Source organism: Manis pentadactyla, chromosome 8, assembly GCF_030020395.1.
Source record: "Manis pentadactyla isolate mManPen7 chromosome 8, mManPen7.hap1, whole genome shotgun sequence".
Classification (NCBI taxonomy): Eukaryota; Metazoa; Chordata; class Mammalia; order Pholidota; family Manidae; genus Manis; species Manis pentadactyla.
Genome location: NC_080026.1, coordinates 118,579,638 through 118,592,778, shown reverse-complemented (window position 1 = coordinate 118,592,778; position 13,141 = coordinate 118,579,638). Strand labels below are relative to the sequence as shown.

At 39.6% G+C, this 13,141-nt stretch overlaps 1 protein-coding gene across 7 annotated transcripts in view; it reads left to right on the top strand.

The window, feature by feature from the left end:
* SORCS1 (sortilin related VPS10 domain containing receptor 1) overlaps positions 1-13,141 on the top strand; it is a 553,895-nt gene that overhangs the window by 441,999 nt on the left and 98,755 nt on the right. For all 7 annotated transcript variants that reach the window (XM_036906465.2, XM_057506303.1, XM_036906469.2 and 4 more), the window contains exons 7-9: positions 153-271; positions 2,720-2,809; positions 9,813-9,992. In XM_036906465.2, the coding sequence (XP_036762360.2) occupies positions 153-271; positions 2,720-2,809; positions 9,813-9,992 (389 nt within the window). The remainder of the gene's footprint in view (positions 1-152; positions 272-2,719; positions 2,810-9,812; positions 9,993-13,141) is intronic.

Sequence of the window (13,141 nt, the reverse complement as noted above, 5' to 3'; positions counted from 1 at the left end):
TAATTTTACAATAATAATAATAACAATAATGTAGTTAACAAAGAGTGAGAGGTTTGTTTAAAGACCTGGAGACAGCAGGTGAAATAGAAAATGCCCACTCTGACCCTAACACTCAGTGTGTATATCACCCCTCCCCATTTTTTTTTTTCCAGATTCGCAATATCTAACTTGCCGAATGCAGAACTGCACAGAGGCCAATAGAAACAAGCCTTTCCCAGGCTACATTGACCCAGACTCTTTGATTGTCCAAGATGATTATGTGTTTGTTCAGGTATGAAAGATCCACTTCTATTGATTGTCTCAAAGGCATTTCTTTTCCCTGCTTCTCTCCCTAATGCAACCTCTTTTGCCTGCTTACTGCCCCTTAAGAGGAGAAATAAAAGAACATTATCTTTTCAACAAAAGGAACGTTACCAAGTGTGGAAACTTCTGTGCTAGTGGAATGTTAAGTAGTTCCTTTGGGCAGCATCTAGAGGACCTTATCAACGTGCAGTCACGGAGTCATTGCTTAGTAGGACAGAGGTTGCCTCCAGAATGATGCACACTTCCATTCATCCCCCTCCTATGCAGTCCAGCTCCCATCAGTCATCAGCAGGACCGAGCAGATATGACAGTCTCTTCCTAGCAGAACAGTCAGCCAGTCAGTCTCCTCCCCAGTACCCACCTTAAAAATAGAGAACTGGTGGGAACCGGGAGCTGCGGCTTAGCTGGAGGTGGAGGGAGGCAGAGGCCAGGTGGCGAGTAATCAGCCGTTAGTATCATGCAGTGACTGTGATTCGGATCAGGAGAATTTAGATGGGATGGAGTTAGCCAGGTTTTCTGCCTCAGAAGAGAGCAGGAAACAGTTTGAGAAGCTGAGAGTTCATGTGTGGCTAGAAGAGAGGGAGCATGTATGCTTTGCTTTGAAGGAATGTATTAGACTTGTCTGGACAGTGTATTTGCAAATTCAGGTATTGCTTTCCATGTTAAAAGTGACAAAGTTACCATTGCTAACTAGTTCATATATAAAAATATAATTTCACTACGAGACACATTCTAGACATTATTGTATTTACTTGGACAAGAAATCATCATTGGGAATATTTAATCACATATTAAATATTGACTGAGGAAGCACAAATTCAAAATACCCAAAATCAGCTATGTACTTTTTAAATGTTCTATAAATTATTACACTTACACACACACACACACACACACACACACATACTTTCTTTTTCTTCAGGGGAATGAGTAATGAGAACTCTGATAACTTCAGCATCAAATGATTAAGTGTCATTCAAATGCTTACATGTATTCATTCTATCTATAATTCATTTCTCTATCAGCATTTCTCTACAACCTTTGCTGTTTCCTAATAACAATTTATAATGCACATATATGACTTACAAATGCGAATTAACTGAATTTACAGTTTCATGTATTTTCTACCCTCACCACTGTGAACATCACCCTGTAACCCGTCACTAGGACTAAAAGGTGATCTGGCCACATAATGGTGAATACAGTGACTTACAGTCACATTTTTATGTCTCTGACAAGCATATATCCAAAGCACTCTTTGACACGTTCTGAGGATTCAAACTCCTGCTGACATTCAAACTCCAGGTATTATATGGGTTAAGAATGGCTGCACAAACCTGTAGTACCAGAGTAGAGTAGTGGTTTCCAGAAGCTGAGGTGTGGGGGAAATGGGGAGATGCTGGTTAAAGAGTACAAACTTCCAAACATACGATGAGTAAGTTCTGGGGGTCTAATGTTCAGCATAGTGATTATTGTTACCAATACTGTGTTACATACTTCAAAGTTGTTAATGGAGAGTAGATAAATGTTATCACCACATGCACAAAAATCACAATTAAATGAAGGGGTGGAGGTGTCAACCTAATTGGGGTAATCATTTCACAACATATACATGTATCAAATCATTACATTATATACCTTAAACATACATGTTGTAAGTCAATAATATCTCAGTAAAGCTGGGGAGAAGAAAAGAGTGGCTCTGAAGGAGAGAGAAGGGCAGTGTAGCCCATGCCACTACCCTGAATGGGGCTCATGCTGAGGGAGAGACCCCACGCCTCTCACCCCTCCCTCATCACACCTGTGGGGTTCGTTGGGCTGTATGTCCCAGACACACCTAAGTGAGGTAGGTCCTCACAATTCTCTTCTGGAAGATGGAGCTCTAGGATGATTTTGGAGCACAGTCCTGGCCTGGCTTTCTGTCTAATGTGTCAGCAGCACTGCTCTGTGTGGACATGCTCCCAGTCACCAATGAGAAAGCTTCAAAATGGAATTCATTGTGCCCAGAGATGTAAGACTCCAGTTCTGCCATGTGGACCTGAACCATTTCCTTCTGACATGGCATGGAGACCTGTTTGTCTGGCCATACATGGTCTTAAGGCTGGAAAGCTGGGCTGCTGATGGACACTGAGCCAATAATATACCCTGAGACTTTGATCATTTAAAAAAAAAACAAAAACTGCTGGCTTCCAAGCCACAGTGCAAATTGAAGAATTGTACCTTCATCCAGTGGGTTCAATGTGGGCCTCAGTCCAACTCACACACACTTTATAAGTTGTTTTTTAACTGAACGCCAATGCTTCACACTTGTCCACAATAGATATTCACACTGCTGTGTTGGCAACTACAGCCTTCAATTCTATGGCCTATACCTGTCATAGCAGCTCCTTTAACAGCCGTTGTGTTTCTGATCCAGCTGACGTCAGGAGGACGGCCACATTACTACGTGTCCTACCGAAGGAATGCATTTGCCCAAATGAAGCTGCCCAAATACGCTTTGCCCAAGGTATGAACTGAATGGATTCCTTCGTTTCCGGATTTCCTCTGATTCACATGTTCCCACCTCACCCTCTTTCCCAAGGACTCTTCCAGGGTCTCATCGTCAATTTATTTCTTTTCATACCCCATCTCTGTTTCTCAAGTTCTCTCCCTCTGGACTCTTGCCATAGGAACATCTGATGACTGATAACTGATTCACTTTTGCTTTTTGGTAGTAAAGATTCCCAAGCAGTATATATCGGTTTTCTAGCAGGATAGAAAATACATTTTAGATACACAGGATATCAGTGTAGCTGGCGTGATGCAATTCTATGCTATTGTATTAATTATTGAGAGGTAATGCAACTAGGTGGCCTCTGACCTTTGCTTTCTCTCTCAGTGGAACTTAGGAGATTGGTTGTCTTTAGAGTTCTGGGGCACAGCTAATTCTTCGACTTCTCCAAACACACGCTACTTTGAAAATAGTGGCAGTTGAAAGTTAAAGACCCTCAACTGCTGACATCCCCCGGCTACCTTGCCTTAAACGCTGAGGAACTGTGTTGATATGGAGCGCCACCTAGTGGAGGTCAAACTGACTTGGGAGCGCAAAGCCGTGGCTTTACTGCCGTGGTGATTTGATGAATTTTAAGTGGCCTGAAGTAGTTGTGTCTTGATCTTAGAGCAAGGAAGATGCGTGTGGCTGTAGGAAGGGGACTCTGTAGGTTTAAATATAATTATAGCTCAGCTTTGAAACCTTTGAGCTCAACAAAGAATATCAAGAACTTTTTTCTTTGAGTTTTCATGACCCTCTATCTTATATTTTTATCAATGACTTCGTCGTGTGCTGTCTTGGACTAACACAGGAAATCATGTAATAGGTAAACAACAGGGCATTTCAGGCCTCCTCTCCCAGGAGAACGAATCGCAGCTGATTGTTTTGGCTTTTCCAGGCAAAATTCTTCTTAGCCCTCTCTCTGTCCCTAACCATAGCATATTAAAAGGTGGGCTGAAACCTCAGCTCATTAGAGATAATAACACACATTAAATTGCCCTATTAACTCCAAAGAACTATGTCCATGTTAGTAGTTATTATTATTTTCAGCTGCTAGGAGATTAATGACAGTGGCAACTGCCCAGAACTATATGTCTGTGTCTATATGCATTCAAAGTGTTTTCCAACAAGACAAACACAACTTTGGAGTTTTGCTTTAGATGAAACTGGTTAAAGTCAGTATGTAAAAGGAAAACTGAGTGTTCTTAAAATGACCCTTAGTAACCTTTCGGGAAGGCCCATGAGGGAGATGGTCATGTGAGTCCAAGGAAGCTGCAGCTTTCTTCCCCTTGAGTGAGGACATAAATTGCTGTTTCTTTCATTGATCAACAAATGAAGTAGTTGGCCTGGAAGATTTACACCTTTAAAAACAAGAGTGAAACTCAAAGCCATGAGATGCTCTTGTTCAAGAGGCATGTGGGAATTGAGACCAGATCAGGAGAGAGCAAATTAGAGTCATTCATCTCATTCTCACTCTTGGGAATATACTTTTTGAATAGAATAATTCTGGCCAAACCAAATGCTATTGGCAGCAGAATTGGGGCTAGATCTCAAGTCTCCCAAACCAGAATTTTTTGTATTAATACTGTTTTTCCCTTGAACTAAATTACCAGCTTATTATTAAAAGATAACAAATATTTTTCAAAATCTTGATTTACTTAGGAGCATCAAGAGGAAAAGTCCCATTGATCTAAGGAGATCAGTAAGGGTAGGTTAAAATCTAAGAAACATCTTTGGGTCCATTGTAGAGTATTAGGAGACACATACTTTGCATTGCTTGTTCAGAGCTGTCACACAGATCACTCTTGATGGTTGCTCCCAGTGGCATCTAGCCAATCTGGAAGGAAAAGTTTTACTTTAAACCTGAATCAGCTGTCACTCCCATCCCCCTGCTCTACCAGATGAGCATTTTCTATTACTTAGCCTCATCCAATCTCTGAGGATAGAATGCAGTGATTAATTTAGCTTGTCCCCAGAAAAGTAGGAGCTAGTACAGCAAATGAATATATTATTGGGTCCAAGCACGTGTTTATTATTTAAGGCAATGAGCTGCCCTGTTACAATCCCATTATACCTTCAAAGCAAAGCCCCAGCCTTGGTGGAGTGATCTAGGGTAAAGGTGTATGTATTTTGTGGCCTTCTATCAAAGCCAGGGCTGCTGCGGCTGGAAAGGAACAAAGCTTCGGGCCTAGCAAAGGAATCGAGATAAATCAGCACTTTCATGCTCACATTTTCTTTAATCATCTACTGCCATTGTATCAGCTCTTGAAGGACCACGGTCACCTTGAGCTGTGTCAAAAAAAAAAGAAAAAAAAGATTTAATATAATGGTAAAGATGACCAGAGTGGGGATGGGGAGATTTTAATGTGGCTGCTGCCATTAAGAGCATGACGGTCTGGGAGACGTAGTGACAGTTCCTTCCCTTAACTTACTTGGAGCTCATTCTGAGCTACTCAAGTGCGATAAATGAGGCAATACATATGAAAGTGCTTTGAGCATTTTGGAGGACAGATACTCCATAAAAGCAAGATAATATTATCAGTATGGATCTAGTTGTCTGTGTGGTAGAAGATCGATGTGAACCGTGGGGTGGGTCGTGGGAAGGCTGCCTGATGTGCAGCAAAGACCCAAATTCGAGACCTTGATCTGTCACTAACCTTCTCTGACACCTTGGACTGGTCTATCAGTTTCTCTTTCTCTGTTTTTTTTGTTTATTTGTTTGTTTTTGCATTTTTAAAGTAAGGATCTTGGATTCATGGCAATATTTTCCCCAAATGTGTTACTCAGAAAAAAAATGTCTTTAGAAATGCCTCATGAAATTTGTTTCTATGATCAAATAAGTTGAAAAAGAGAAATAAGCTTCATTCTGCATTCCTGGCCTAGAGAATAACAGTAGCTTGCTAGTATGTTGAAGTTTCTAGGGTGAGCAAAAAAGCTGTATAGTTAAGCATTAATCAAAAAATTTTACAATAGGACCCTTTAAATAAATAAATAAATTATATATATATATATAATCCAACAATGTTAGTATCCTATGGAACAGACTTTGGGAAACACTCTAGTAGGTCATCTCAAAGATCACTTCTTCTTGGTCTAAAAATTCTGTGTCTCAGTAAAAGCATTCATTCAATGTATAAAGTACCACTTAGGGAAAAAGAGTGTATTTCCCTAATAGAGGAGGATGTCAGAAGGAAAAAAAGAAAGATGGCTTTTAAATATGGAAAACCTTTCAATTACAATATTTAAGACAAACATCATTTTTTAAGAAGTCTGTTCAGTGTATTAGATTATATGGAGAGGAGATCTAATCTTGGCCCTTACCTAGAGATGAACATTTCACTCTGTTTTGTTACACAGCTAGTTCTCTAAGTGACACTTGATGAATCTGTGTTTTCAGTTTTGCATCTGAAAAATAAAGATCTGAACAAGTTGAGGTAGCACAGATAATCTACTCCAGTCCCTAGGATTTATTAATAAGACTTCTGTTGTGACCCGGACCTCAGAGGTTTGCCAGTATTCAAATTTCACTCCAAAGACACGGAGGTGGGAATTAGTTACATGGGGGCCATACTAGTGCTAAAATACTGTAACTTGAATTCAGGGATGATGCATCATACTGCTGACAAGAAAGGAAACATTAACTGGAGATAGTTGTTTGAGATTTCTAAATGCCAGAATAAGGATTTGGGCCCTGCTCCTCTAGGAAGTGGGACATCATAGAAGGTTTGGCCATCAATGGTTAAATGACCCTTGGCCTAATTGCCACATCTAATTCCCTTCATTAGAAAGAAATGAAACACTTAGATGAACCACTTTTTATTGAATATATTAGTTAGTACCCTAACATATGCAATTAACAAATCAACCTTGCTTAAACAACAAAGGGGGTTTAAGGGCTTGCTTAACTAAAAATAACTAGCATGTATGGAGCATGTGCCAGATACACTTACTAATGCTCAACAGTTACTAAGTGATTTAATCCTCACAGCTCCATGGAGGGCATCCTATTAACTTGTTTCACAGGTAAAAATTCTGAAGCACAGAGTTTAGCTCACACAGCTAAATTACAAAGCCAGAATTTGAACTCAAGTAGTTTTACTTCAAAGTCTCTTCTTGTAACCATTTTGCTGTACTGTCCTCTGTAACTGAAAAATTTGCAGGTGGGTGAGCTTCTTAGCTGTCCTTGTTCAAAAGCTCAAAGAATGTCATAGACTCTGGCCTTTCTCTAGCTTTTGAGCCTATTTTCTTCAGAATTGACTTCATCTCTGCCTCCAAGATATTTCTCCAACAGAACTAGATTTTTAAAATTCTTACTGCTTACAAACTAATAGTAAGAGTTTTTATTTTTTCTCTAATAATTCCATGGTCATTCTACAAGAAATAACAAGTATTGGCGAGGATATGGAGAAATGGGAACCCTCCTACACTGTTGCTGTGAATGTAAATGTCCATCTCTGAGTATAAAGCAGTATGGAAGTTCCTCAAAAAACTAAAATAGAAATGCCATGTGACCTAGTAATTCCACTTCTAGAAATTTACCCAATGAAAATAAAATCCCTGATTCAAAAATATATATGCACCCCTATGTTTATTCTGCATTATTTACAATAGCTAATATATGGAAGCAACCAAAGTGTCCATCAGTAGATGAATGGATGAGGAAGGTATGGTACATATACATAATGGAATATTATTAAGCCATTAAAAAAAGAAATCCTACCATTTATGACAAGATGGGTGGACCTAGAGGGTATTATACTAAGTGAAATAAGCCAGGTGGAGAAAGACAAATACCATATGATTTCACTTCTCTGTGAAATATAAAAAAAACAAAATGAAAAAAATAGCAGTAGACTCATAGACACTGAGAAGTGACTGGTGGTTTTCCTGGGGGAGGGGTTGGGTAGGTGGTTGAGGGTGATAAAGGGGATAAAAAGGCACAAAAATTCTCAATCATAATATAAATTGGTCACAGGGGTGGTAATACAGCATGGGGAACATAGCCAATAATTCTGTTAACAGTAACTGCACTAGTTGGGGTGAGGATTTAATAATATGGGTCACTGTTGAACTATTGTGTTGTATACTTGAAACCAGTATATGATTGTATATCAATGATACTTCAATTAATAAATATATATGTGCATGTGTGTATATGTGTGTGTGTGTGTGTGTGTATGTACCATAAAAATAATAATGATTCCACAATCATTCCAGAATCATGTCAGTCGACATTACTCAGGTCTTATACCCATCACTAATTCAATCACAATTATCAGGGAGATTGAATATTCTGAATGTTAGGCTACAAGCTCACTTCTATTGCTGAGGATAAAGAAAGTAACAGAGATTGAGTGTAGGGAGGAAATTTGGCTGAGAGGGATGCATGTGTTTCTCAAAGAACATCAAGCTACAATTATCGGAAGAAATGTAAGTAGACATTGGGCTAATACAAGCAATGTCCAACTTCTAAACCAAACCTTAGAGTTCATTGACCACAGTTAATTAATGGGTCGTGTATTTAATAATTCATTTTTGGCCTCCCTCTCTATATTCTTTCTGCAAAAACATTACCCAGACTCTAGAGTATGGCATATGAAGCCTAAGTAGGGTTCAGGAATACGAAACCCGTTGAATAAGGACTTCTTGCTTCTGGGAGCACAGGCTGGGAGCATCGCTGGGAGCTAGGCTAGAGAGGAGGGAGAGAAGCATTGCTACATGTCTAAAGCAGAGTCAGAGCTGAATTGCTGATTGATGGATTGATCAAGTGGACCTGGGCATATATTAAAATGAGAAATTTAGTTTAGAAGTTAGGTAGAACTTTCCAGCACTGGAATTGTTGCCAAGGAAGATTAACAGATGTCCTGAAGCATTTCAAGGAATAGATGATCCACCTGGGAAGATATGAGTACTAAGCTACACAAAGGGTGCAAATTTTTCCACATTGTCATTCTACCTTTGTGCTTACGTGTAATTCTGTTTTTGTTTTGTTTTGACTTTTGGTTTATGAAAGTTATACCAGTGTGTACTGCCTTGGGGAGAGGTGAAAGGCTGCTAACAGTGTGTGAGCAGGAGACAGCAAGTCTTGGTCTGAGAGAGCCGGCTTTGGTCAGAATTCCCTTCTCTGGAATTCTGAATGGGGGAAAGAAAGGACTTAGGTCATCTGCTCCCTGCCTCCACATGACCTTTGCCTTGTGTCTGTCTTTCAGGACTACAGGAGTCTGAAAACATCATCAATTGTGCAGACTCTTTTTTCCCTCTTTACCTAAGGTTTCCTGCTGAACTTCTGAAAGCAAAGGTTTAGATATGGAACAAGATCCTTGCACACTCATTGACATAAGATTAGTGCTTTGAGGTCTCAGATGAATGTTTTTCTCGGGAGCTGCTGGGGTTTCTGAGTTTTAGGGCAGTACTTTTCAAACTTAGCATGCATATTAATCCCCCAAGGATCTTACCTACATACAGACTTTGATTCAGTAGATGAGACTGAAGTTCTGTGTGTCTGGCCAGCCTGCAGACAATGCCATGCTCTCGTCCATGGACCATACTAGAGATGCAAGGCATGTGTGTGTTCTTGCTTTCCTTCCTATTTGCCCTACATAGGCCTTCTGAACATGTACTATATTTGTGCTTGGCAAATACATCAGGATGATTGATTCTCCAAAGTCATACATATTTGAAAAAGTATCCTTCAAATTATCTAATGAGGCAATTAAATTATAACTCAGCTCCCAAGCATCTCTCTGTCCAATTTTCTCATGACCTTACTGCCTAATTCCACGAGTGACAAAGGGAATGTGTGATTAACACTTAACTAATTTATTATTTCACAAATGTGCAAAAAGAAAATCTCTATCTTCCATTACAGTGCCAAAGTGCCTATTCTGGTTTTCCTCATTAGAGTTCAAACTCTTTGGACACATGCCAGGCTAATTTGTAAAACTCTTCTTCTTCCTCACCTCCCTGTGTCTATCTTCAGGACATGCATGTCATCAGCACAGATGAGAACCAAGTATTTGCAGCGGTCCAGGAATGGAACCAAAATGACACATACAACCTCTATATCTCAGACACTCGTGGTGTCTACTTCACCTTGGCCTTGGAGAATGTGCAGAGCAGCAGAGGCCCTGAGGGCAATGTCATGATCGACCTCTATGAGGTATGTCACAGGGCACGGGCAGTTGGAGCCGCTGCAGCGCCTGGCGTGCTGGGTGAGGGGCCACTGGCTGTTGGTGCCTTGTGTGGCCTCGCATGATTTGGGAGGTGGAGGGATTATAGACCATTGTATTGCTCCAATCCACGGAACATCTCTGGGAGAGATTCTTTTTTGACCAAGTCCACAGGCCATGTAGTCTCAGGGGAACTGGAGAGTGTGGGGAAACACTCAAACAGTTACAGGGTTTGAACAAGAGGGATCCTTATGTGAAATTTGAAAATAGTCTTGCAGGGCTACAGGGTATCAGGGTGTGAGCAGAAGGGTGGTGGGCAGTGCTCCCTTGAGAGAATGAAGGGGAGGTCCTTGCATTGCATTATAAGACACTCCGGGTAGACTTGAAGACTTTTCTGACTAGATAACCTTCCCTGGCTGATTACCATCCTCTCATAGGTCCTGTGAGTAAGATCAGATTAATAGGTCTTTCTCCCCTAAATCAGGTTGGGGGAACAAAGCAGAGTTTACCATGCTTCCCTAAGGAATCTATGGCTTTTTGTTTCTTGAAAAGACTAAGATTCAAAATAAAATCATATATATTATATCACTTAGCTTTCATGACAAATATCAACACTTTAATTGCCATTTAAAACACAGGTAGGTAGAAAGCTAATATTTTTTAGGATGGATTTTAGCCATTTGACAGTCTTATCTTAAACTATGGAGGATTTTTAATGGATTAAAGTGAGCCATTAAAAAACATATTTAGAATATGGGACCTGTATGTTATATCCTATCTGAAAAAAAATTCTAAAAGTGATTTAGATATGTACAGCCACCATGATGCTCTCTTTTGGTTGAGTATAAGTTCAGAGTGGCAAGAGGTTTTTTTGTATAACGAGAGACAAGGGAGTTACATCCAGTCTATCCAAGAAAGAGCTCGATTTCACTTAAGAAATTTAGACCTGTCATTGTAATTCCTTGTATGCTGCCTTATATTCCATCTCCTGTAGGAATTCTTGGGGATTTTCCTCCAGTTCTTAAGCTTTTCTGTGTGTGTAAAGGCATGCCAACAAACTGTATGCCCAATTCAGAGTCCAAGTATTTGTAATGGAAATTACAGTAAACTATCATAGGATATAGTTCATGTGTGTATATTTAGAAAAATGCACTACAAATTTTTTATGCGTTCACATGTTTCTTCTACTTTCTTTCCTGCCCATGTTTCAGATAAATATAGTATCATATATCTTGGCTCCAAACTGAGCATGTATTCTGGAAAATATTTACACATTCTGGTGATTTAGTTTCTAATTTATGTATGGTTTAGAGTATAAATTTCATAATCAGGTTGCCTGGGTTTAAATCCTAACTATACCACATATATGTATTCTTGAGACAAATCCAATAACTTCTGAGCCTCAGTTTCCTTGTTTAGATATTAGATAAATGTGTACCTACTTGGCAGGATTTCTCGGAGGATTGTATAAATTAGTGTTAGAGTACTGTGAACAGTGCCTGAAATAGAGCAATGCTCAACAAATTATAGGTACCGTAATTAATATTGTCTTCCAGTGAATTTAAGCCCCAAAACAATGTTCTTTCTTTCAGCCTTACAATCTGCCCACATTGTTTAAATGTCCAACACATTTCCATTATTGTGGATCTGGATCTCTATTTCTTCCCATACTGCAGTTAGCATGGCCATATGACATTGAACACCAGCTAGTCCTCTTATAAACAAGTATAAACTGACACGTTTCTTTCCTCATTTGTAAATGTCTTATAAACATTTAAACTTAAAGTGTGTTTTACTGACCTGCCATGCATTTTCTTCCCCTGATCCAGCACTTAAAATGGAAATATCTTGCTTCAAGATTCTGACTGGTACCCAGTCAAAGCAGCTGTCACAGATCCATCACCCAGCTTGCTTCCCTGGCCTTGGCTCTGTCCTTGCTCTCTCAGCAACATTTTCTGATTTTCAGGTTGCATTCTTCCCTTCCTGATTATTCTGTCCCCTCTTTCCAAGTCAATGTAGAATAGTTTCTCTGGATAATTATTTTCTGCCAAAATAGAGATCATTTTAATTGGTTGCTTGATGATGGAAACAATGACAGATTGGGACAGGAAAGATTTTGCAGTGTCCTTTTATTTGCAGCTGTTTCCACAAGTGGTTTTCTGAATTCAGACATCACTGACCAGTATGGAGTGAGGAGAGGAAACTGGGTGACTTCTGGACATAGCATACCATTTTATGGTTAATCCTGTGTTTCCCCTTTGTGTCTCTCTTGAGGTTGGCTATCTGTAGGGAAACTGCTGGCTCTTATTATCATCACTTTGAGCAGTGGTGTGACTGTATTATGTGAAGGTGTTCTGCATCCTGGGGCCTGGGGAGAAAAGTTTTTGTTTTATTAGCCTGACAGTTCACAGCAACTTGAATTGAAATTGATGTGATCAGAACGGCAATGCCATATCTGCTGATTACCTAGATAGAAAGAATATTGGCTGACATGGAACCTGGTGCAAATGTTCCTTAAATCTGATTGTTCTGGCTAGCAGGAAGCTGAAAGCCATACAGCATGAATTTCCCAGTAGAATTGCAATAAACTGATGAATGCTTAGAGATAAATGAAAAATAAGAAAATCCATAAATGCATTAATAAGGAGCAGAGATGAGTAACAAATGAACTGGGGGAGACAGAGATAGAGTATGTGGAGTACACATCTGCTTACATTTGGGGGTGATGAGGATGATGGCATGCATTCTTTGCTTGTGTGCTTCTGCATGCCAGTTACCTGCTATTTCTGTGTGCTCTTTAAGCTATTTTAGCATAGGTGAACAGTGTAATGTACAACCATATGATGAGTATTTATATCAAGAATATGTGTTATTGATGAATCTTTGTGGGAAATGCAGAGGGAAGCACAGTTCTCATTAAAGTCAATTATTTTATTCACACATGCATTAGAACCTTACAACAAATGTAGTTCTCTCGACACTAAGAACTACATGTGTGTATATGTGGAGATGGGAAATGCTGGGCACAAAGTGTTGGGTGACCTTCTTACATGGATTAGTTATTGCAATACCTATTTTATCTCAGTGTGAGTTGGCCATTGGACATAGACCCAATTCAAAACAGTCAAGAAAAGTGATC